Here is a 26,210-nt window from a genome sequence, read left to right as displayed (position 1 = left end):
CGGGGTCGGGAGCCGCGCGGTCGGCGTGGACCGCAGGCTGCAGCCCCCAGTCTGGTCGCCCCCCCCCCCCCCACCCATTCCCTCCCGGTCCGTGCATCGGCGCACAAAATGGGAGGGGCTGTCGGTGTAATAGACCGATCATAACACCACCGACCATCACTATAGTGACAGTGACATCACAACCTACAGCACCAAGCCCCGTATTGACCCCCAGCATCCCATGTGACGTGGTTTTAATCCTGAGTCTTGACCGTCAGCTGCATCGCGCAGTGCATTGTGGGTCGGCGGGCTCCTCCATCATTGCAATATCTTGAGTTAAAGTCTGATCTTTTGCGAACATATCGTTGTCGAGTAATCGTGCATGTCAACTTCTCGCTGTCCAGGAGATGGCGACCTCACCCAGGCCTCTGATCGTTTTGACTCCTGGGGGAGAGGAAAAGTGGCCTTAACAATAATAATAACAACAACAACAACAACAACAATAATACATTTTGGGTGAGGTAACAGCCCACTGAGAGGCTGAAAAGGGTTCACTCCAGTTGAATTTCACTACAGTCTCGCACACTGGATGTATTGTTCAAATCCAGGTCATGGAATAGGGAGAAGTGAGGGGGTGGGGGGGGGTGTATTTAAAATAACAATGGATCTAATGAGGCGGGACACTCAGTCATCATATAGAAGTGGTGGCAGTCCTCAGGCAGGGTGGGTGCGCCACTTATTTTGGTAAACGTGTTGGCGTGGCCCGTTTCCAAATGGCTAAATGGGTCCATTCCGGTGGAGGTCTTGGAGGTGAACCTGAGGGGGGGGCTATCCCAAAGCATTAAGGCCAGTGACAAACTTTTAGGCGCTCCACAGCGTCAGGTTTACGTTATTATTGATTTTAAAAAATGATTTGGGACAGCGCCATTATTTCTAAAAGCCCTAAACGTCCCAAACGAAGATGGACCCTTTGAATAATAGTGCTTTAAAGGAACAACATCACAAGGGCTCTTCTGTGACACCGTGCACGCAGCATTTCTGGTTCTACCTGATGTTGTGGGGGGGCTTTCAGGCTTGTGTCCCATTAATTTGAGTACATGCCGCTTTTGATGCTTTTTTTCTTTTTTTTTTCCAGAAAAGAAGAAGAGAAAACTGAACAGTGAAACTTTATTGCATAATGGATATAAGCCGGGATAAAGGCACCAAAACAAAAAAACAAAAAAACAAAACCATATTGGCAGTTTCCTGAAGACACATTATACTGAGAAGGCCTAACATATTTAAGATTATTGTTATATCAATTCCCAGCTGGACATGACAACAGTCAGTGGGTTAGTTTGCACCAGTGGAAGAGCATAACTCAAACTTCAAAAAAAAAAAAAAAACAGCTTTTATTTTCCCCCAGGCTCGGCTATCGCAACCGCGCCTTGTTCTGGAATCAGCAGGGGGGGCAACATCCGAAGGCTCTTGAACACCGTTCTAAGAGGAGCTTCGCTGGTCACCTGTGAGTCTTGGAACACGATTTGAAGACTTTGCTGCCTGTTTTTGAAAGCCTCGAATAGGCCGGGCCCCGCTGCCTACCGTTGCGGTCCCCCGGGCAGGGGTCCCACTAACGGTTCCAAGATCTCGACTTCTTCAGGATTCTCCTGCCTGGAGATCTCAAGACTGGCAAACTCAGTGTTTATGCCTCTTTTTAAATCTTTTCTTAACTGATGGTAGTTGTTATGCTTTTATATATTTTTTTTAATCTTGTTTATATTTTAAGTTGGACCTTATTTACTTGTGTTATCTGCCGCTTGTTTTTATTGTAAAGCACTTTGTACATTTGTTTTTGAAAGGTTCTGTATGGATCTATTATTCTAAAGTTACTAGTATTATTATTATTGTTATTGTTGTTATTAATATGGATAGATGTGTGGGTGTCCCCCACACTGGGCTCAGTTGGGTGGTAGGTCTACACACTGTCAGTGGATCCTACAGGTCTGTGGTGCTGCCTGTAGAGGACACTGTTACTTTCTGTGGAGAGGGGACAAGGTCTCTCTCTCTCTCTCTCTCTCTCTCTCTCTCTCTCCCATGATCCTCCACTTCGAGGACCAACCGGCTCTGGTCTCCGGCGTCGGACAGCGTCTCTCTCCAAGATGAGCCGCTGCTACAGAAGGTGATCATCATGGATCTGGTTTCATAATTACTGAGCCGTCCCAGACCGGTTCGAAGACCGCCCGTGTATTGGGACATCAGAATCAGAAGAGCGTGGAGGGGGGGGTGGGGATGGACGGGGCGGCCGGGAGCCAGCTGTCCGAAGAGGAGCTGCTGATGCTGGGGAAGGAGGATCTGATCCGGAGGCTACGGCGGCTGGAGAGCCGCAACATGGACCTGATGCTGGAGCACGGGAACATGATGAAAGACGTGAACCGGAGCCTGCAGATCCACCTCCGCGAGATCCGGAGTCTGAAAGAGGTGAACCAGAAACTCCAGGACGACAACCAGGAGCTCCGGGAGCTGTGCTGCTTCCTGGACGACGACCGACAGAAGGGGAAGAAGGTGTCCCGGGAGTGGCAGCGCTTCGGCCGCCACACGGCCGGCGTCCTCTGGAAAGAAGTCGGGCTGTACCAGCAGAAGCTGACGGAGCTGGAGGCCGGCCAGGGGGCGCTGAGGACGGAGAACGCGGAGCTGAAGGAGATCGTCCTCATGCTGGACGAGGAGCGGAGCGGCGCCGGCTCGCGGAGCTCCATCGACAGCCAGTCCAGCCTGAGCAACCTGAACGGCTCGGGGGGGGCGGTTCGGGACGTCGGGGATGGCAGCAGCACGTCCAGCGCCGGCAGCGCCGGTAGTCCCGACCACCACTCACACAAGGCATCCGAGGCTGCCCCTTTCTTCCACAGAGGACCTGGGCTCAGTGGTGAGTGAATGTTCTTTATGCAGCTGGAGCCGGGGGGGGGGGGGGGGGGGGGGGGGACTGCAGACTGTGTGGTGCAGTAGGAAGAAGCTGGTCTTAAACTTGAGATAATGAATTCTCAGATCCTGGACTGTTAGACCTTTGGTGCTCTTTGGCACCTGGTGTATCTAGTGGGCCCGCAGGCTGCAGCACAGAGATCCATACATGCTTCTCTGATTTCGTCCACGGCTCGGCTTGGCTTGACAATCAGGCGTCAACGACGGGGGAAAGTCCCCGCAAGATGTTCCACGGGGAGAAGCTAGTGAGTGGACTTTGACTTGGGATTGTGCGCCAAGTCGTCATGGGTGACATGGGTTCACGTTACGGAGGAACACACCCGTTCAAAGCACCGAAAGCAAAAAGTTGTGCAAAATAACCTCGACTCAAGGTCTGCTCACTGTTTTTCCCTCAAGAGCCTTCGACGGCATCTCAAGGTCTTCATCAGTGAATGGAGTTGCCACGGGGAGATGCCTCAGTTGTGATCACATGGCCTAGGTATGCGCTGCATGTCCTCCATCCACTGATGAAGACCAGAATCCAGAAACCACCAGAAATACTTTATTGATCCCCTGGGGGGGGGGTTATATAGTACCGGTGCTCCCATTCAAGAGTAGAGAGTAGCATACATTTAGAAATGAGAGTATGTACAAAAATATAATAAAGTAAGAAATAGAAAATAAAAAAATATACACATTTACAATATTTAAGTGAAAAATAAAAGTAAAAAATATATACAACAGCAATGTATATATATATATATATATTGCACTATTGTTTGAACACACCTCAGTGTGTGTTTCCAGGTGTTGGGGGAGTTGAAACGCAGCAGTGTGAAAGCCTTCAGTGTCTCCAGAGGGAGGTGTGTGAAGTCTGATGAATGTCCTCGAGTGATGTCACTCGAGTCAGCGTCGGTTCGCGGGCTGAAGAAAGTTTGAAACCAGTCTGAAAACAAGTCAGGGAGAAGTGAGCTGACCAGACCTCTGTGGCCCCCGCCGCTGGTTAGAGGCTCCAGGGCTGCGTCAGCACGCCCCCAATCTTCCATCCAACTGTCAGCGCTCCAGTTGCATTGTGGGTAATGGAGGTGGAAGAAGACCGTAAGGAAATTAGGAGACGAGAGCCTACTTAAATAAAGCATCGATAAAGCATTTTATTGCTGGTGTGATGACTCTAGACCGAACGCGTGCTATCAGGTGGATAAAAGACAGCCCTTGTTAGTAACAGAACGGTACTGTGCCTTTATAATAGACCACATTTACATGTGCGTTAATAAAAAATAAAAAAACATAAGAGCAGTGTAGGAGCCCTGTGTGTATGGCTGCCTCCGTGCCCAGTGCATTCTGGGAGAAGCAGCAGCGCTTGACCTAACCCGTGACCTCCTAACCTCGTGGCAAACACCAGGAGAGGCAGAATCAATAAGGTATAATTAATACCTTATACCCTCAGACTGAGGGTGACCCGCTCTCTGCCCCCCCCCCCCCCCCCCCGGCTCGGCCTGGCACGATGAGTTCAGCACCTCTGCAGCACCAGCAGGACTGTCGCCTCACAGTGAAGTCGCCTGGTCGAGAGCGCGCAGCTGGAGGTGGGTGGCGTGCTAAACTCCTGTCTCCGTGTATGTTTTATGCAGGGATCAAAAGCTCAGATGGGGATCAGGTTTGCATTTCACAGCTTGGCGAGGCCCACCTGCTGCTGGTAAACATTCTTGCTTAGCAGGTTTGGCCGTCTGGAGCCAAAAAAAAAAAAAACCCTGCTGACTGACTCATCACCAATTGAAAGAAGTGAAAGTAATTATCTCATTATCTTCACTTACAATGGAGAATGTTGTTTGGGAGAATGTTGCTTCTGCTACACTTCAGGGCTTTTCCCATCGAGCAGCATGCTGTCCTTTCATTAATTACGGTGGGCAGACTGGGCACTGGCCAGTTTGTTGCCACCGGCAATTCAAGGGCCCCACATGCGGAAATGCACGACGGTCAGTTAGAACAAGCGGCTGTGGTTCTCAGTTCCTGAGGAGTTACCACCGTGAAGACTTGTTTCGTGGTCTGGAGACATGCTTACCGGACAGTGGTGGGGCTGTAGTGGGCCCTGATGCGCCTCCCAGCCCGTACACGGGAGCTCACGCTTAATCACACAAAGTTCAAAAATACGTCTGCCAACGCTCTAAAGGCCAGCAATTAACACGGTGTATATCATGTATGTGTGTGTAATTTGTATACAAAACAGACTACAGAAGTATAAAGGACAGATTATGGTTTTAAGTTACCTGCTGGAACTACTTCTTGACTAACAGCAGTTTATATATCAGTTATCCATACACTTTGAATGTCTGTGTCGCGTACAAATTAAACTATTAAAAGATATAAAGCGTTTATTAGGGAGCTGTAGAGTGTTGCTTTGGACAGAGCCGGGCTAGCTGTCTCCCCTGCTTCCATTCTTTATGCTAAGCTAGGCTAATAGCTTCCTGAAAAAGTCTTTAAAAAAATGAGACTTATTCTTTGATTAGATATATCCCCATTTCCAATCCGGAATCCGAAAGTTCTTTAATGGCTCCTTTGTGTTACACACTGATTCAGTATTTTGGCCTATTTTGTTCAACAAAATAAAAGCATGCGTCTATATTCCTCAATGCGACGCTTCAAAAAAATGTGTTGTCTTGGTGTCGGCACTGAAACTCTGGCATCTGTGTTGAACAGTTCCACATGATACAGTCATATTGGTGTTATACAATACGACTGTATCATACGTTGTTATTGCACATCGGTCGCCAGAATCCGAATCTGAGAGGGAACACCGGTGCTCAGTGCTTCTTTGGTGTTATAATCTAATCCTCCTTTCCATTTGCCAAGTTGAATTCATTCTGAGATCAAAACATTCGAGCCTAATCCCCAGGGCTGCAGCCAGTGCCTGTTTGAGTACTGGGCAGGGGAGGCCAAGTCCTGAACACAGGTCGCCCCCCCCCCCCCCCGCAGGTCCAGCTGGAGAAATACATTTACTCACAGCCATTTTTGCCTGTTTATCTATCGCCAGTCACATTTTACCGAAACAATTAAAACAGCCGTATCAAATCATTCCCACGGTTCCCAACAGGAACTGCACACCGGATCTTCATTACTCCCAGTGGATGATTCTTAAAGAATAGGTGCAAATGTATTAAAGGTATGCCCATTAGTGTAAGAGCTAATATGAGTGTCAGGAAACCCGATTTAGGGATTTTATAAACCCCCATCTAAACTTGCCTTTCACCAACATTGTCCGTGACAACAAGATATCTTGAAAACTGTATGAATGATTCCCAGATGAATCCTAATGCTTTTAATGACCCTCTGACCTTTCCTAGAGCGCCACCATCGCACAATAATTTTCCACTTGTACACTTAGATATATCTAATAGGCAGAAACCAGGAGATCCACTGATAGAACATACTAGAGTCGCTCCAGGACAGAGGCATTGTTGCAAAACCCTGCAGAAACCACGATCAGGAGCGGGCAGAAGTAACTCCACTCTCATTCGTTCTAACAGACAAACTGACATTGGAATGTGCTCCCCAGTGGATGAACCACTGTCATCGTGGACACTATGGGTTTTCTTTCCTCTACCGTCAGGGCAAGATGACTTCCTTGGATTCTTTACACCCTAAAGAAAAGGACCAGCTGTCCTTGTACAACCCAGTAAGGGACACCTGAAGACTTGGTCTTGGTCTTGATAAATGGATCTCTGCATATACTTCAGACTCTTTTTCACGACACAGCTGTTGGAGGCGTTGACAGTCAGAAAAGCCCGACCCCACTTGACAGGACCCGGACTGAGAATATTTGTAGGCCGTGACAAATGTAAAACTGAAGCAGTTTGGTGACTCCTCTGACGGCCTCTGGCCTGTCTGCAGGTCTTTGCATGTGTCTCCACCTCTACCCCGATGTGGAATTCGGGTCGGGAGGTGCATCATTTGAATTCTCTGGCAGTTTCTGTTGCACATAGCTATCATTCCATCCGGGGGTTGTTGTGAGGGCGTTATGGTCGTTTCTAATACTACAACTTCTGCTGAGCACTATAAGCGCAACTGTACGGTAGTTAACTGTGACCGTACTTGATAGTTCCAACATAACGCGACTTCAAACACCACATGATGTATCTCGACAGAAGCAAAGGAAGAAGAAGAATCTGTTCAGAGCGTGCGGCCACTACAACATGTGAGCCAGTTCTTAGAGATCTAGCCGTGACCCACGTAGGGCTGGGTATCTTTTGATCATTTCGAATATCTGGTGCCAAGACGATACCCGAGATTTTGTGCAGACAGTGAAACGCAGTCCGATACAAAATGAGCTCCGCCTCAACAACAGTAAAAAAAAAATCCTGCTTTCACATGAATGCAAGGGTAATAATAATCATAATAGTGTAACATCAGCGTGCAACACTGCTGTTATCAGCCAACGTGAGGACACGCACCACGCCGACTCTTGTCCTTCTCTTTCATTAGATAAAATGAGGCCACTTTGACCCCTCGGTGCCATAAATCGCTCTGACCCTGCGGGGATCCGTCCTAATGAGAAAGACAACATTCTGGGACGGAGCCGTGAAGACTGAGAGCCTTTCGGATCCGTCACGCTGTCCGACCTGAGCAGCGCGGAGATTCTCCAACAGCTGTGGCACTCTTTGAAGATGCTACACCTCTGTACCAACACTAAATGTTTTGTTCTTCGAGCGTGACTCTCGGAAGACAGTGTTGAGCACAGCCAGCACGGAGATAAGACAGTGTTTTGCTGACCCCTGTGATAAGATCCAGAGCGTCCAGATAGTCCGCCAAACTGTCATCGGGGGTCACATTCGGGTCCTGTTTCAGCGAGGAGATAACATTTCAGGCGTGCCTCCCGCGCCCCTGTTAGACACTTTGCAGTTGCACGTTTGCATCTTAACATGCATTTTTGCCTCTGATTTTAACCAACTGGAACCAGTTATCGTGCGTATGCTGCTTAAAAATGATGAGTAGAAATTAAATTCTCCTCACTCAACTTTAGCTTAAATTCCAGTGTGCATCCCGGAGTTTCCCAAAGATACCAAAATCCGTCTGGCTGGATTTCGGGAAAATGTTGCACAAGCCGTCTAGAATATTTCCAAATGATAGATGTAATGGCGCCGCAGTAAATGACATGGTGTCATGGAGTTTGAATGTTTCACTTGGCGTAAGCATCATATAATGAAGGGTTACAGAATATCTGTGTGATACCGTTATTCAGTGTGGAAAGTCGTTCCCCCCCCCCCCAACCTCTAAAGAACCACAGAGAAAGGGTAAAGGCTTTCTCATGTCTGTACGATAAGTATGAATATGGACGCTCAGCTTAGCGTAGCTTAGCTTAGCATAGCATAGCATACAGACTGGAGGGTGACGGCCTCTAACCGTCTCTCCGACATTCCTTTCTATTTGGCCCACGGGAGACTGATATTATCGCAAGCACTCTCAACCTGCAGCCCTACATGGGGGTGTCAGTCGGTTCAGTGAAGTAAATGGTCTCCAGTTTCCAGTTGTAAGCTACTGCGATTGTCTTTAGTCCTTCAAACATTCAGAGTTGCACCGCGAGGGGAAGCAGCTCAAGGAACCAAAACTGGGCACCACGCAGTTTCCACTAGATACTGTAGATAGTGTGTAAACCTGATGGGTTTAGGAAAGGATCTCTTACTCAAATACACAAAAGAAAAAACATAAAGAAGAAGACACATGTCTTTCCAAACATGCTGAGGCTAGTTAGGTTTGTATGTTTTACAGTTGTGTACAGGTATTGTGGTCAAAAGCAGGTGTTGACGTCCAGGATGAGAATAGCGGATTGTGGAAGCGAAACGCCTCTCCAGTCACCCCCCGAGTTGATGGTGAGAGCCTTTCCTTTACGCTTGAAGGAGTACCCCACCCATTTTACACATGAAGTTCAGTTTACTCTGTATAAGGGCTACTAATCAAGCTGTGAAAACAATTGTACAATGCCTGCTGCAGCTCTGCAGGAGCTTCCCAAAGATATTTGATGTCATCGACCCCGATGACATCAAATATCTAGGCCCGGGGGTTTTAAACAGAAAACCCTGTCTTACAAACTGTGGTTTTTTTTTTAAAGAAGTGGACATTTGGAAGATTGGCTGTTGAAAGACGGTATTGAGTTGCATTATGGGGGATTGTAGGTCGTAGCATTTACTAAAAGCCAGAATGCCTCGGCCTCTGCTGCATCCATTTTCCCCCAGTCTTTTCTCCTGTGGGTCCCCCAACGTCATGGAAGTGCAACGCTAAATCGCTTTACAGACGGGGTCTACAACGGTAGTTTACTGTGAAAAATATTCGAGACAATGATTTACATTTGGGATGTTAAATTCCGGGAGAAATCTCACATTCGCGGGGGTCCGTCTTGAACTGATCTGGATCAGTTTGAGGACCGATAGCAGCCGTTGAAATCCTGAGGAGACAACGCATATTCTTTGTAGCTCTTACTCAAAACCACGAGATGCAACTTGTGCGCAAAGTAAATGCTCAGAATGACGTCATGGAACGGTCGGACGAGAAACAAAGCATTGTACATTCTGCCCTTAAAGTCCAACTTCCTGTCATCTAGATCTTTCAAGCTAGACCTGCAGTTACTGTAATTATTCAAATTCAAACGCAGCAGTCCCTTTACCACAGATTAAGATTAAGCACTGCTGGTGTGGGTTTTGCGGGTGGTTTGGCGGGTTTGTCTTGGTCACACATAGCCAATAATGATCCTTTCGTTTCATACTTGTGTCCTGAGAGCTGCACAAACAGCTCAGGTATCTCACACTTCCCACTGACCTCATCACGTCTTTTTTAAAAGATGAAGTCCCTGAGTGCAAGATCTGTGAGCGCCGGGTCGTGCTTTGATGCCGGAGTGAATAATTTTTCCAGAACCGGCATGTCATTGTTGATTTAGTCACGCATTTTGGAAGGTTGGTAACATGAAACACAAGGTCAACCCCTCCGCTTGACACTCTCGGAACGGTCCGGGAGCAGATGCTGATTCTTGGAGCCAACCTCTCTTTGGCTTGTGACCTTTTAACACTAAGCGATGTCTACTTGCTACCCTGTCTCCCAGCAATGACTCTCATGCGATGCTAATTCGTTTTCCCCACTTACATTGCGATGGGACGCGCAATTGCTGGACCCTAAGGACGCGGTCGCAAGGCTTCGGCGGCAGAGAGACCGGGGGTTCGCGGCCGGTGTCCAGCCAGGGGGAGACTGTGGTCCGGTTAAATTGTCAATTTGTCATGTGTTGTGCTCCAAACATTTCTGTTCTGAATGCATTCGCTGAAATGATTCAATGATTGACAAAGACGGAGACAAAGGCTTGGGGAAACGTAAGCGCACTTTGGCGCAGAAGTACGTTCTTCTGCTTTGCTGATCATCTCACGGGCCCCCCGTCAGATTCGTCTCGCCACCGCTGGCTGTGAGCCACTTGTCTGAAATATCATCGTATGCTGTGGTATTAAGCTTTCCCTCGATGCTGCAACGTTGGAAACCAAAGAGCCGAGCCCAAACCAGAGTATGCGAGTTTGTTTTTCTTTCTCCTTTCCTTTACCCGTCGACTGACCTTTGTCCCATTTCACTTCTGCTACTGCGGTGGCCGTTATTCGTAAGAAATCGCTCTCGCTTGACTCATCTTTCCAGAATCAACCCTCAAAAAAAACGGCGTTAGAATTCGTCAGACCCCCTCGAAAAATCCTAAACATTTGTTTGTTTTTTTTCTTCTGGTAAATGAACCTACCCCTGCAGCTCATAAAGGCCACTGTTGTCTTTCCTCCAATGCAGCGTGGTTGTATGGTGGAGGGTAAAGGGGGTAAAAGAGAGAGAGAGAGAGAGAGAGAGAGAGAGAGAGAGAGGCCGCCTTGTTATGATAATGAGGCAGCATGGGAAGGCCTTTGTCTGTCTGTGTCTGTGTGTGTGTGGAGCTATGAAAAGGTTTGAACACCACGTGGGAGAATAGGCCCGTTTCTATACAGCGTCCGCTGTCGCTGCTGGTGGAAAAACAAAACACAAACAAAAAGGGGCGTGTGTGGCGGTGGCCCATTTGTGTATGCATGTGACCTGCCCGGGTGTGTCTGTTTGGGGAAGTCTCGCCAATGTACACAAAGTCCAGGGTGGATATTAGCGGTTATGTTGCGATAACCATAATGGACTCCTGCATTTTCAGGAAAACCGAATCCTTCTTCGGCAGCCCGCTTGACCAATATTCATCCTTGAAATGTCTCGCTCACGCAAAGTCAGGCCGCTGGCAGACTTGCTGTTTGTGCATGAACCGTGCAGGTTCCAGTTTAGCCACCGTAAACCAGCCGACCTGACCTGGATTATTATCTCTCTCTCTCTCTCTCTTTGTGTGAACTTCTTCAGCATATTTCGTGGGATGGTGATCGGTTCGCGTTGCTCCAGGGTTTTGAAACCCATTTTCAAGGATAGGTTCGGCCGGGGGGGGGGGAATGCGCTTCGGTCCACGAGTTAGGATGGATTTTTAGCATTCTGAGAGAGCCAAGTCGGCGGTCAAGGCAGGCGCTTTCGCGGGCTTCTCGCCTTTCGGCAGCGGTTTTCGTCCTCCACTGCGCAGGGAGGGGGTTTCATAGCGACAATGTTGTGACTTTGGACGACGGCCGCTTGATTTGGTTCACTCACATGTAGCCCCCGCAGTCCCGAGACACATTATTAGCTTAACTTGTGTACAATATGGCATGTAGGTTAGAGGGTTGTACCAAGATAGACTTGGCATCTGAATGACAATTCGAATATTCCTTCACTAAGCCTGTAATGGGATGATATGATGTCTCTCCATTGTATTTCAGTAAGCGTCAGAAGCACAGTTAGAGCTTTTTCTTTCATCTTTTGACGCTAACTTTAAATGAAAGCGCTGCGCTTCTCAGTGATTTGTTTGCAGGATATAGGGAAATATTACGAGGCATTAAAGAGAGGCAGTTTCGCTGTTTTGCTGTAAAAATCCATCGCGGGGATTTGTTGAGAAAAGCCGCCCCGGTCAGGAATTCCCACATTCCAGCACAGATAATGGTCTGAAAGCACTGTGGGAAAAAAAAAAAAGGGTGCGTCGAGGAAACAATAATAGTGCATTGTGTTGTCCGACATCACTGGAAGAGCCCCCGGTCACCTGCTGGGATGGGTCCAGCGAGGAAGTGGTTAAGTCGGGCCAAGTGGGGGGGGGCGCAGCAGCTTCACAGGATAGAAAAAATTATGGAACGAATAAGTCCCCGTGTGTGTGTGTGTGTGTGTTTGCATTATACAACCTATGGTTTGCACATATGTAAGTCATCGCTCGGTTCCCTGCGCTTCGTCTCTCTGCTTCTCACAGCGCAGCATTCAGAAACAGCCTGCTAGCACTTAGCAACGTGGCTACTAGTCGGCCTCTTCGTTCGTCCAGTCATGACGAACGTCCTGCTGTGGCTCATCTTTGGCTTTCGCTCTTCATCTGCTCATTTTCTGACTTCAAAAAGCTGCAACATGTGCATTCAACGGTACAACAGGCTTCAGAATGCCACGTGATTCTGTGTTTCTTCTTGGGGTGCTTAATTTTGAAACTCAGGTCATGTGATTGTGTCCCCCCCCCCCCCCCCCCCCCCCCCCCCCTGTTGGTCTCATCCCAGACAGAGAGGGTGTGTGTGTGTGTGTGTGTTCTCCCTGCCCTGGCCATCTGTCCGACAGCATTGTCTCTGCCTGAGAATAGGGTGCAGCGTCTTCAAAGACTCACTGTGCTGAATGGGAGCATCGCCCCCCCCCCCCCCCCCCCCCCCCCCCCCAAAAAAAAAAAAAGCCTCTCTCTGTCCCGTCACGTCATTATGTTTGTGTGCCACGTCTGGCCTATCGCCTCTCAGTCTGACAACAATGTGGGATGAGAGGGCTCAGGCTCCGATACTAGCTGGGGTCATGGGTCACCTGCCTCTATCCACCCTCGGATTTTATGGCGGCCGTAACTCATGGAGGTTTCGCGGAGGTTTCTTTTCAGCTGTTGTCTCGCGCCCGCCAGAGTTTCCCTAAAACAGAGCGTGAGCTTGCACTTAAATTGCAGGTCTTACTCGGTCCGGAGATGTTAAAGAAGGTCTGCAAAGCACAATTGTGTGGATGGTTTCTTGGTTGATGTTTTTTTTTTTGCCTTCCTCAAAAGCTTCAAGCTTCCATTCCCGGACAAATCAGCCGGCGCAGCTCACGTTTGCGTTTTTTAAAAGCCTTGTCAACTTAATATAAGTGCTTATTCTACGTGTGGCTGATCCACCACGGGCAAACGCTCCTCTGCGGTCAACGTTCAGAGGGAAAAAAAACTGGTCAAACTGATCCCTGGTCTGCTGTGTTCCCCGGTAACCCCCGTCTAATACCTGTTTACCCCCCACTAGGACTTTATTGAACTGCATATTTCACCCCCCCCCCCCCCCCCCCGGCTTCTGAGACTCCCTAACATCAACAAACAAAACCTCACGCACATGTTTCCATCCTGAAGCATTACCAGTGCCAAGGAAGTGGTTCCACTCCGACGCGCAGATTCAAACCGGCTCCAGAGCGGAAACATTCGTCGGCGCTCCGCCACAACCAGATGCCAAGGCGACGTCAACTAAGGCCCCATGCCAAACTCGGCCGTCCCATCGTCCGGGGAGGAGGTCGCGCCTACTCTCAGTCAAAGTAAATACTCGGTTGAAGTACAAATAGAGAGGAAAGTGGTGGGTTGAGTTCGGCTTGAGGCGATGCCTGTGCCCCGAAATGTTCATGGCTCATCTCAGGTGGGCTGGCTTGTGCGTGCCTGTTGGTCTGTTGACCCTGATGTTTTACAGACGATTATGCTACACCACGAGACACTGGCTGCTGCGGACGCAGTTACTAGTCGTGTGTGTGTGTGTGTTTTCTTATGCGACGGGTTACATTGTTTGGTTTGTCCCCCTAAAGGGTGAATTGCAACAACTTTGATCCCCATTCTCTCCCCTCCTGTAGCGCCATTGCTATTTCAACATTTCAGTTTGAACGCATGCTTGTCATACAAATGTAAAAAAGCCTCCATTGAGTCTCCCACCCCTCAACGAACGAGTTTCAAGGTGTGCAGTGTTGTGGATGTGTGTCAAGTTGTAGACGGAAGGTCACGGGGGGGGGGGGGGGGGGGGTTGTACCGGATGTGTGCTGACTGACTGTAATTCAAGGATGCCCTTTGCTTGTATTTTGTCAGCATTGTCCACTCTGTGTGTGTGTGTGTGTGTGTGTGTGTGTGTGGAACAATGCGGCAATCTGTTTGCTTTAGCAGCTCCACCAGCCCTCCACTCTCGGTTCTCCTGCGGCTCGGCTATTGCGTCATTCAGCGTGTCTGTGTGTGTGTGTGTGTAATTGAAATCATTCCATGGACTTTCCTGTCTGAGGACTTCACAGCGCGCTAACAGATGGTAGGGAAAGGAAAGAATGGGCCCCACAGCTCGGTCGCCGTCGCCTGCGTGAAGGGGGCGAACGAGACCAAGCCGTATAAATCCCTTTCGTGGGAACCGTTGAGGTTGAAAAAGCGCCACGTAAGTGAGGTCCATTGGTAGATGACGGACCCCGAACTAAGGGGATGACAGGTTGCCCAAAACCTGACTGGGTTAACCAGATGGCACCCTCTCTCAGAGACCGTGGGGGCCCAATAACTGTGCCACTGTCAAGCCAGCCAGAAAAAAAAAAAAAAGTAACTTCAAACACGAAAAGTCTCTTTTGATGAAAATACGTCGGGGGGTTCTGAAGTAAGGGATGAAGATAATATACCTCCAACGTCAGCGGCTGGCCAGGTTAGCAAGAGGGGACCGGTGGCAGTGGGGGGGGCTAACAGTGACACGGGAGTGGAAGACGCTTGACCCAAGGCCGAGAGGCGGGGTTTAAGGTAAGGCTACGCGGTGCTTAACGTGTTCTTGTGTCCAATCAGAGAGCGCGGGACAACCAGGAAACAGGAGGCTTTGCGATGCTTACCTTAAAAACATTTATTCAAAAAAGGAAAACGCGCTGAAGTCAAGGCCTTGGCTCAGATGTGACGTTATGCTTTCTTTTGTCGCCCCCCTCCCCCCCCCATTCAGACGTACCAGCCAGCTACATCAGACAGCTGGAGAACAAGATGAGGATGCTGGAGGACGAAAACAAGCAGCTGCTGTCGCAGGTAACTACGGCCACTGTTTCAGCGGGCTTCGCTGGCTTGATGCGGACCTCTGTGTGTATGTGTGTGTGTGTGTTTTACACTGCAGCGCCATTGTTTTTTCTTTTTGCACGCTGAACTTCTAACTTGCTCGGCGTCTGCGCATGTGCGTTGCCTGCCCTTGGTAGCGCACATTGTGCTTCTTCTCAACACATGTCCCATCTGAAAGTTGTACGACTGCGCCTTTTATTCCTCTGATAACCAGTATAAGAACCTCATACAGCCCCCACCCCGTCACTCTGCTATTCACTTTCGCACACAATTGAAGAAATCTCGTTTATTTCCTGCGCTTGTTCAAGGAACAGTCCGGCATTTTTGGGAAAGCGTATTCGCTTTCCTTCCCACGCGATCGAGCAAGCGGTTAGCCTAGCTTAGCGTAAACACTGGAAAACAGGAGGTGGGGGGGTTAGCTGGTCCAAAGGTAACAAAATCCACCTACCAGCAGCTGTAAAGCTCGCTAGTTAACGCTCCACTGGTCGCCTGGCAACTGAGCTTGAATTGACATTCATTAATTAATGTGTGTCTTTTGTTACTTTTTGGATGGAGCCCGGCTAGCTGTTTCCCGTCTTTACGCTAAGCTAAGCTAAGCTAAGCTAAGCGGCTACTGGGGCAAACACGAGAGACTTTTTTTGAAGAAACCATGTGAGATTGTTCACCATCTGATCAACCCGTTGTAACCCCGATAGTAACCGCAGCAGGGCCTTACGTAAGCAGGACATCCAATCGGACCATCGGGTTCATGTGTAAACGCGCGGATTCATGTCGTTTCAAGCCTTTGCTCAGGGTCAGACCTTTCAGTTTACTGTGTAATGACGTTTGTTTCTAAGTGTAAGCGTGCGGGATCATTTGGTCGAGTCAGAAAACAACTTGAAATGCTGATAAAAAAAAAAAAGATGGAAACGCCGGCCGCACTGACGTCAGTCTGATGATCGGGAGAAAACGTGAGACGCAGGACTTCCTGCCTCACCCACTGATGAGTCTGCCTGACTGGCTGATTGATCCTCTTCTGCTTTACTGCAAACACAGCAGGTCTACTGCACCTTCCTGTCGCCATGGCAACAACATACCTACCCCACCCTCCCCTCCCCTCCCCTCCCCACCTTCCTATCTTCCCATAGAGTTTTTCTTTAACTGCTGGGTGTTGCCACACACATATCCCTACATGTTTTACTCTCTGCTCGCTTGGTGATTGCAATGATCGTGATCTGAGGGTGCCCTCATGCCTCCCCAGGAGCAGCGCGCTCAGACCTCCGGCGGCGAACCCTCTCCCGCGGGGCTCTACAACCCCCAGGATCAGAAACCAGAGGCTGTAATCCACGCGATGAAGGTAGGCCACAAACCAAGCCTGCGTGATCCATTTACGGGCAGAGTTCCAAACCAGGTTCCATCTGGGGTTTTTTTTTTCTCTACCTGCTTTCGTTGAGGTTAACCAACGCTACCCCCACTGACCTCACCGCTCCGTTAAAGCTGCCCGTTCTTGGGTGTGGCTACGGTTTTCATGAAGACGCATCACCTGCTTGAGCGCTTCGAGGAGAGTGCAAAACGCGGTGGAAGTTGGAGAGGTAGAATGTGTGAATAGCCAATGAGGTCCTGTCACAGTAAAGGGCAGCCGCTGCCCCCTAGTGGCTAACGTGAGCCAAAGGTTTTACAAGGAAGTCTGACCTCTTGAATGCAATTATGTGTATTTATGCAGGCCGATAAAATATTGTCTTGCTGTAAATATATATATATATATATATATATATATATACAGTGCTTAACAAATGTATTAGACCGCCTGTCATAAAAATGAGAAAACACAAATATTTTAGAAATCTGTCAAAAACTTGTTTCAAACTAAAAATTGTATTGTTATTTATTAGGCAAACAACAAACTGGAACAACTAAATAGTCCTTATTCACATATATTAACCAGAAATCTTAATATTCTGCACGACCTCCTTTGGTCCTGATAACAGCTTGCATTCTTTGCAACCACAAAACAAATGTTTCTGTTCAGGAATGCAAGTAAATAACTGTGATTTGGCATCTCAATCAAAAAATAATAATGTGCTTTACTATTTTCTTTCTGCTTTTTTTGTAAAACAGTAAATTTGAGAATTCATGTATAACAACAATAATTCTATTTTAGCATTAAAGATATCATTTGGATTATAGAGCTTGGCTTGCACATACTGGTGGATTAACCATCACAGAGACATCAGCAATACTGTTCATTTAGGGCAGCGGGGGCAAACACCTCACACTGGGTGGGGGGGTCTAATACATTTGTTAAGCACCGTATATATATTTTATTACATATAAGTTACTCAACGTGAAATGTTGAAACTGTATATTACAGTACAAAAGAAATGGACGTGATGCTTTTTTGTTTGGTGTGTGTGTGTGTGTGTGTGTGTGTGTGTGTGCGTGTGTGTAGGTGCTGGAGGTCCACGAGAAGCTGGACAGGCGGAGCTCACAGGAATATGACGAAGATCTTAGCGACAAGGAGAAGGCCATCGTCAGAGAGATGTGCAACGTAGGTGTCAGTAGTACGTTAATAGTGAGACAGTGATCCATATATGAATCCACATTTGGTGGCGGTGTGTGTGTGTGTGTGTGTGTGTTTGTGTGTGTCTTTTCAGAAGATTATTACATATTGAAAAGACGTTCTCCTGACGTTACATGCGCATGTTGATATTCTATATATCTGTGAACTGTTGTCCGCACTGTGCACCTGATATCCTGGAATCCCCCACCTCTCCCTGTAAAATAACATTCAATGCATGCGTCAGCGCGCACAGTCAAAGAAAGAAACATATATTTTCTTTATATTCATACGTAGATGTGTCCTATCGATTGACGCATAGGAAATGGGGAATAAAAAAAAAAAATGAAATAAACACTTTGATTTTATCTGATGGTCCCGTCTGCTTCTCCCTCTCAGGTGGTCTGGAGGAAGCTGGGCGACGCTGCCAGCTCCAAGCCCTCCGTCCGACAGCAGCTTTCGGGCAACCAGTTGAAGGGGCCTCTGTAGCTGTCAGACGCCGAGTGAAGTCACCAGTGGTCCCAGCAAACCTGCGCCACCAGTTTGGACCGGGAGCTTTTTACCGGCGGCGGTACTCAAACTACAGCCTCCTCCTCAGCCTGAACTTGAACTTGAGTCATGAACGGATGCGCAGCTCCGTTCCACCGGGGACACCGCGCCGAACACTGGGAGACTCTGGCAGCCACAGCCACGTTGGCGCAGTCGCGTGAAACGCCTTTTTGCCACGTTGGAAGCAGAAAAGAAAATCCAAATGTGACCGAAATATGACTGAAGCCTGGTTGGAGGCCTCAAACGCCAGCAGCGGTCAACCAAGCGAACACAACCAGAGAAGCTCACTTTTAAGCCTTAATATCTCCTAAATTGTCAGAATTACCATCTAGACACACATGAACAAAAAAAAAAAAAAGAAAAACTTAATGCTGGGAATATATATTTTGTGTAGAAAGATGCGACTTGAGAGACGATGTTGGAGGTTTTGCGAATCGTGGTGTAGCGGTGATCAGAAGAACCACGCGTTCACACAGCGACCGGTCGGCTCTGCAGGGGCCTCCGTTTACATCCCCGAAACAGTGGAAAAATTCCTGTTCGGAAGGAATGCCGCAAAGCATAGAGAATGTTGACATTTTCAGACTTTCCTTCGTGTTTTGCTTTAGGGAATTGTGAGCTGCTTTCAGGGGCACTCCGACTTCCTGGGACAAATGCAGAGATGGGGCCAGGGCATGTAAAAGCCTAGGTTAGCACAAAGTCTGGGAAGTGAACCGTAACCCGCCTTGTTCCAGTTATGATAACCTTATCCCCCGTCAAATTAGCTAAAACAACTAGCCACCAGAACGCCAGCTCTGGGTATTGGAATTTTGAATATTTGAGCTCTACCCACTTTAGGTCTCTCAACAGCTGGTGTACACTAGTGCCTCATTTTAACAGATCAACTCAAATTTCAGGATAACGTTCCTATATATATGTTCCAATTTATGTAGGAGTCATAAATGAAGTTACACGCTGCGTCCTTTTTTTTTTTTTTTTTTTTTTTGTACTGAAGGATTTTGATCTACCAAGGTGGTGGGAATTTCCTATGAAATTCCTTGAGTTGAGCGCATTGGTACAGATATTATGTGCTTATTTATGTGTGATAAATATGCTGGAGGGGAGAAAAAAAAAAAAAGCTAAATGTCTTCTCATGGCGCCGTTCAAATGCACTGCTTATTCTGTCGTTGACTTAGACCTAGTGATGAAATATTCCTCTGTGCTGTTTATAAGTACATATTTCCATATAGGGTTACCATGGAGTAGCATGCCTTTATATTTTTTGAATACGCTGTATGTAGCCGGAATTTATTTTAGCAGTATATGATGATGATATGGAGAGAGAGAGAGAAAAAAAAAAGCCACTTTTAGCTGATTTTTAAATAAAATTGAAGTGTACTTTCTTTGTAAATCTGTGTGGTTGTCGGTGACTGTGACGTGTGACTGTGTGGGGGGGGAAAAGTCCAATCTTGATGAGTTGATTCCGTGATTGATTTATTTATTTATTTATTGTCCACATGGACCACAAGCGAAAAGCAAGCGGGACAGTTGGCTCCATGCAATCGGAGATGCTTTGTGAATGTGTGCTGTGTGCATGGAAAAACTAAACATAGCTGAGTTTACATTAGACTAGGCTGCCACCTAGTGGCACAAATACAACACTACGGCAAAACCCAAAGAGGCTAAGAGGCGGAATACGTTTCTAGAAGAGCTGGAAGCGAAAACTGTGACGCTGTCCAAGGTGGAAGTTGAGATGAATTGCCTGGGGGGGGGGGGGGGCTGAAAGAATAATATTAACAATAATATCTGAACTGTGACATCATCAGTCCAGTCCATCAGGTACAGCAAATGGATGATACATACCCTGTTATTTTGCCTCAAAGACGGCGTCATCAGTCCGGGACTGGCAGGCTATTTATATTTGACAGATTGTAGCCCAGGGCAGTCATTTTGTACTTGTTTGAATACCTTCAAAGGGCCAATACAACCCATGAAATGCATTTTAGCACCTGCCAAAAAGTAGACTGCAGCTCCAACCTGGGGACTAAAAGGTTGTTTATACCGCAAAATGACTGAAATTCTGTATTTCAGCCAAGCCACGATTCAAGAAAAAGTTCAGCCACGGGGAGCTGTTACGTCGTCCATCTTTACATCCATGTCTATGGTGGAAACTAGTACAGATGTACAGGTGATCTTCAGACACCACTGCAATAGCATTGTGTTATGTATTGCTATTACATTAACAGGCTACACACTTCCATTCTTAATGGTTTATTACCTTCTTACAGTACAAAAAAAAAAAGAAAAAAAAAAAGGAAACATTCAAAGCATTTTTGAAAGAGTGTGCTTATGTATTCCCAACATTACATGTTTATATACAAACCGACTTTGGTTGGCACCAACCTATTTTAAAGTTCCTGAAGGGGTTTCTTTATAAATAAAAACAAAGAAATAATAATAATAAATGTCACAATAAAACCAGTTCAATAAAAGTGGGAGGAAAATATTTCTGTCTGATCATTCAATGCAGAAAAAAACATTAACTGGTGAAAAAAGCTGCCTTATACGGTGTGTGTGTGTGTGTTCTCTTTAATGGGCTACTAAAAAGAGAACAGTATGGAAGTCGTACTCAAATGTGGGCTATTAAACACCAAACATGGCTTACTCACGACAACAGCCAAACTGAAAAACCGGACATGAGAGGGTTGGGTGTTCCCTCGGGGGGGGGGGGGGGGGGGGGGGGGGACATAAAACAGATGTGACCACTGTTTACTTTAAAATATGACATAATGCGCTGTGCAAAAAGAAGAGAGCTAAGGGAAGACATTCATTTTCACAATCCTCAGAGTCTCTCTTGTTAACACTGCCACGTCAAGTAAAACCGACACGAACTTTTCAGATTCGTGTAAAAGTACACGTTGTCAGAATATCGGCGCCAGTCGTCATGTGCTCCATGTCATCGCGTGATGACGAAGCCAGAAAGGTGAAAATGTCCGGACCGTCGATGCCTCCCCGCTGCGGTGATTTCACATCAACAGCAGCATTCGGGGAAAACCTTTCTGAACACTGTTGCCGTCTTCGTGGCACTCATCTCATCCACGTGCCCCGACTCAGCCCGCTGACCGGGGGCATCCCGGGGGGCAGCGGAGGGGGTAGCTGATTGTGTCCGGCAGTTGACGGCGGTGGGTACCCGCCACTCAAACTCGGTGCCATCCCCATGACGGAGGGGGGCGGGGGGGCGAGCAGGTAGCTGTAGGCCGAGAGCGGAGGAGTGTGGTAGGACGTGGTGCCCGGGGGGTAGTGGTGGTAGCCCAGCTGCGGAGCACAGGCCTGGGGTATGGCGGCGTAACAGGAGGCCTCCGTCTTCATCATGGACTGGAGCTTCTGGTAGCCTTCGCTGGACACCAGGGAGCTGGAGGTGGGGAGGTCCTTGGGCGGAGGAGGTGGTGGAGGTGGACAGTGGGGTAGAGGTGGCGGCGGGGGTTTAGAGGGGAGATCTAGGGCTGGTGGGTAGGAGGAGGAGGGGGGCTTATGATCTGTGTGAGAAAAGACAGATGCAGTGAATGTTGATCCAAAAGAACAAAGATTGATTTTATAGTTACATATACACATGAAAATGTAAAAACATGTGTCCTATATCAGCTGGCTTGACAAGGTTCATTTATACACTCTAACAAATACATTTCAATACATCTAAAAAAAAAAACAAGGGAAGACTTTAAAGCTGCACTTTATCATAACTTCAACTTTTAAGTTACGTTGAACTCAAACAGCTGCCTATTTCCACATCCAGCGGTTACAGAGCAGCATGATCCTGGCTTTTTTTTTTTTTACAGCTTCGTCTCACTTTAATGGAGTTAAGACACTGACCTGGGTTGACGGAGACTGGAGGGGGAGGAGGGGGCGGAGGAGGAGGCGGAGGAGGTTCTAGATTTGTGAGCTCTGGAAGACAAAAACACAAGACGGCACTGTCAATGTCAAAACGACAGTAAATGGCTGAATGCGCTGAGAGTCAATTGGGGGTCCTTCAGGGTGTGTGTGTGTGTGTGTGTGTGTGTGTGTGTGAGATCGGCTCGCTAGGCAGGATTTTTACTTACTAGCGACCTTGCTGTCATCTTTGGGAGAGGGCTTAAAAAAAAATAAAAAAGACAAATAGCATCAGCCAGAGTCAGGAAGGATTAAACAAGATTTAAGGAATACAGGTTGAGATGAGGAGTCCACTCACCTGGGCTGGTCGGGGCGGCCTGGGGCTGGTCTGAGGGGAGGCCTTCTTGGCCGGCGGTGTGGCTGAGGGGGACAGGATGGAAGGCGGCGAGGGGTTTTCCCCAGCCCCTATCCCTCCATCGGGAATCTGCTGCTTGGCCTGAGAATACAAGTCCAGGATCTGGTGGCAGATATCTGTGGGAGGAAAGGAGAAGCAAAAGGGCAACGGGGGCACGAGGAGGAAAAAAATAAAATAAAAAGGCTCATATACTAAAACACGCTGTGAACGCTGTGGCAGGACGCCCGCCGCTACCTTCCAGCACTTCCACCGGCACATCATGGACAAACTGCTCCCACCAGCGCCGGGACGACTGCTTGGAGGTCCAGTCCTGGATGTCGAACTTACAGAGACGTCCGGCCAGATACATGACAGCCACCGCTATGATCTGCGGCTCCCACTGCAGGGCCACCATGGTGCAAAGGCTTGGGAGGACCACAATGGATAATAGTAATATTATTAACAAAATCAATCTGGCATGTAATACTGGATATTGCCACAAAATGTTGTCACTGCGGGCAAGCTTAAAATTACAGGTTTCCCAGCTTACCTGTCATTCACAAAGGTCCAGGCCATCTGGACCAGCTTCTGCACCTTGTTCTTGTCACCTGGAACACAGTAGCGGTTCCTCCATCAGCTCCACACTCACATTTTAGCGAATGTAATCGCGGGCGCCACATTAATGAATGCGGGACTGCTACAGTCACGGCCAGATGCCCCCAGGGGTGGGGGGGTGGGGGGGTTACGGACAAAAGAGGAGAAACGGGCCAACCTTTGAGTTGCTTGGCATAGCGCAGCAGGAACTGGTAGGGATGCTCCACCTGCAGGTCGAACTTGATGGTCTGCAGCAGGATGCGCTCCAACACCATCACCTCCTCCTGTTCGTAAAAAAAAGGGCGGCGACGGACTTTAGTGGCAACCTAGTCAGCCTGATCGATTACTGATGCTTTCTGTACATAACGTGCCGGTCGATAGTGATGCAGCGCGAATTGAGACAAAAAAAAAAAAAGTAAATGGAATTGTGAGTGAGTAAGTGGACCTAGGCTACAGAGAGAGAAGGCTTGTTTTGTGCATCTCTTGCCAGTCTGCTACCATCCCCTCCTCTTCCTCCTATTTTCCTCATTTGTCAGTGGACGTTTTGTTTTGCGTCATCACCATCTTAGCTTTTAAGCCTGCTTCGCTTGACGAAAAGCAGCAGTGACATTTGAGACCCTCTTGACAGCTGTGCGTGGAAGAGTAGAGTTGGAAGATGCGCGCAAGAAATGCATTATTCTACGACTTTTTTTTTTTTTTTTTTTTGCCTCAGTTTGCCATCACACCAGCACGTTCGACGAGACAGCGCCAGCCACGTCCGGGACTTCTTGCTACAGACCTTGGGATCGTCTCCGAACTGCGCAAACTGGATGTCGTTGAGCAGGCTGCGGGCCGTCTTGATGATGTCCTTGCACTTCTTTGGCGTCTCCTCCACTTTGCCTGCGAGGAAAAGGCAGCATCCCCCCGTCACCTGCAAGGCGCACGCACCAGGTTAGGGGCCAAATCGGGAAAAACCCCATTCACCTCTACAGGTTAGGTGTCATCACCCACCCACCGAATGGTGGCACACAGATCTCCAAGTCCATACTTACATATCTAGGAAACTGCTTGAAGGAGTGGAACATGTAGAAGCGATGGAAGTAAACTATTCCGGTGGCCAGTGTGTCATAGTGCCTGCAGCCACAGAGGTTAAGAAGACTGACAGAGGGATTTGAGCGGTTATTAATCAGTCTCAGGAGGGACCACTTGCTTGACAGAGCCTAAAACTCCCCTACACCACTATAGTACAGTGTGAGCTACAAATGCCTCATTATTACTGCCTGCAAACCTCTCTGGATTTTACATCATGTTAGTCTTTCTTGGACTATGGTTAGAATTTCACGTTTTGCCTTATTAGACATTAGTTTGCATGGCATGGCAGAGCTCGTTGGTTAGCCATTACGTTCCCCACAGAAGGATACAGCCCCAGCCGTGTGCCCACATCAAAGATGAACCGAGCCCCCTCTCTGCGGTACCGGGCCTCAGTGGCAGGGTCCAGTCCCTCTGACTGGGATGGAGTGTGGGCCAGGTCCTTTTTGTCCCAGTACCAGCATGGTTTGATGTGGTCCAGGACGGCCGGGTCCTTCCTGTCCCAGAATAAGAGGGGTTTGACGAGGTCCAGGGTTGGACGGGTCCTTCTCGTCCCGCCAGCGGCAGGACTCGGGAGCTAGAGCGGAATTTCCTTGCCGTGCCGTGTAGAGGAAAACTGCATTTAACCAGCTAGCGAGCGTTCCAGTCAGGCGGCGAACGAGAGGTGTTGCTAGCTACTGATGCACCTAACGTGTAACGCTACGTTACAGCAATGGAGGTGACAAAAACAATGACTCCAAGCCGCGACACAGTTTGTTCAGCCGAACTACTGTTGCGTTTACGCACTACTGCCAGTAATTAACACGTGTGAAATGTCTGCGAGAGGAACCCCACTGATGTATGCAAAGATATAGATATATTAGTACCCGCACACTCTAGGTGAGTTACCAGCAAGCCACTCCATCCAAACAAAGACCACCGGACTACAACCGGGACCCCGTTCACGACTGACATGTCTCCCAACCAATCATTGTGGCTCAAACGTTACCATTTATGGCCGCGTTGATCTTTCTAAAAGTACGCGTCCAATGGCAAGGCGCGGTGGGAGGGGAAATTGGCAAATTTACATAAATCGGCAATTTCGACCAGTCGCCGTCATGTTTCTCGAGCGTGCTGCCCAACAGCCAATTAGAGCGCCAGGATCCAGGGTTGTTTTTGTGGGCGTACTTCAGGACTACCCCAATCACACGCGCCACTCGGTCAAGGTTGGTTTCAGTGCAGGAACACAGGAACTGCTGCTGTCACTTAAAAAGGTATGACTGAATCGGGGAAAATGCTGGTTTTGTTTCGTAAAGTTCTGTCTTGGCGTTGAGCGTTGCTCTCCGTGAATGCGTGCATGTGGCGTAGAGGCGGTCATATTTTAGCAGGCAAAGCTAGCTAGCCAGCCAACCCAGCAGATAAGCCCCTTCTAAAACTCAGGCTGATCCTTTATCATTTGACAGCTTCGCAGCTAACAGCTAGCCTGGTAACGTTCACTCACAGTGGAGCCAGTGCGGATGAATGAGCTCCGTGCGTTACCCTGCCCCGCTCCAGTTACGCCTCTGCCCGGATGGGCGTGATTCCTCGATGCTAGTAAGCTAAAGTTAGCTGCTGGCCTAGTGGGGAAAGGCTACCATATAACTCGAGGTGCTAACGTTAGCACCCGGTGGGCTTGTCAGCGTGTAGTTAGTTGGTTGGGTGGGTGGGGGGGGGGGGGGGGGGAACTCGCTAATGCCTCACTTATGCTGTGTTTAAAAGTGAAGCCCCGACGCGACCTTTCCCGTATATATACAAAAAAAAGTGCTCACTGAGTCATTCCACGTAACGTTAGCTGCGCGAAAGGCTTTGCCAGAGAGGAGCTGAAATTGGCACGGGGTGGGGGGGGGGGGGTGGCGGCGGCGGCCAGTCGTGACAAACCACGCCGCTAACTGTGTCACGAGCCCAGGGGTAGCTGAAGTCAAAAGCTCTATTCTCGTGCATGGGTTGTGTGTTGCGTGACGTCAGCCAGAGATGCATTTGTAAGAAATAAAGTGTGTGTGTGTGTGTGTGTGTGTGTGTGTGTTGTACATGTCTCACTGACTTTACAGGTTTCAGAGAAGTCGAACTTGGGAGTCATGGTCCCCCCACCACTGATGACTGAGCCATTAAACCTGTGCATTAAACCTTACTTA

At 48.3% G+C, this 26,210-nt stretch overlaps 2 protein-coding genes across 2 annotated transcripts; one reads left to right on the top strand and one right to left on the bottom strand.

Moving 5' to 3' along the window:
* Positions 1 to 2,247: 2,247 nt before the first annotated feature.
* On the top strand, positions 2,248 to 19,502 carry ccdc85ca (coiled-coil domain containing 85C, a). Its single transcript, XM_070920432.1, has 5 exons — positions 2,248 to 2,878; positions 14,970 to 15,049; positions 16,317 to 16,412; positions 17,505 to 17,603; positions 18,012 to 19,502. Exons 1-5 carry the CDS (start codon positions 2,248 to 2,250, stop codon positions 18,099 to 18,101), a joined length of 996 nt encoding a protein of 331 aa, XP_070776533.1. The 3' UTR covers positions 18,102 to 19,502.
* A 1,561-nt stretch (positions 19,503 to 21,063) lies between these two features.
* Positions 21,064 to 24,105, bottom strand: LOC139297970 (cyclin-K-like). The gene is made up of 9 exons (XM_070920784.1): positions 24,024 to 24,105; positions 23,771 to 23,902; positions 23,171 to 23,276; positions 22,949 to 23,006; positions 22,654 to 22,823; positions 22,363 to 22,535; positions 22,235 to 22,265; positions 22,008 to 22,079; positions 21,064 to 21,673 (listed from the first exon to the last, which is right to left on the bottom strand). Exons 1-9 carry the CDS (start codon positions 24,054 to 24,056, stop codon positions 21,225 to 21,227), a joined length of 1,224 nt encoding a protein of 407 aa, XP_070776885.1. The 5' UTR covers positions 24,057 to 24,105; the 3' UTR covers positions 21,064 to 21,224.
* Positions 24,106 to 26,210: the final 2,105 nt, after the last annotated feature.

This window comes from Enoplosus armatus, chromosome 15, assembly GCF_043641665.1.
Source record: "Enoplosus armatus isolate fEnoArm2 chromosome 15, fEnoArm2.hap1, whole genome shotgun sequence".
In the NCBI taxonomy this organism is placed as follows: domain Eukaryota; kingdom Metazoa; phylum Chordata; class Actinopteri; order Centrarchiformes; family Enoplosidae; genus Enoplosus; species Enoplosus armatus.
Note: the sequence above shows the minus strand (reverse complement) of the source record. Positions and strands in the feature narration are given on the sequence as shown.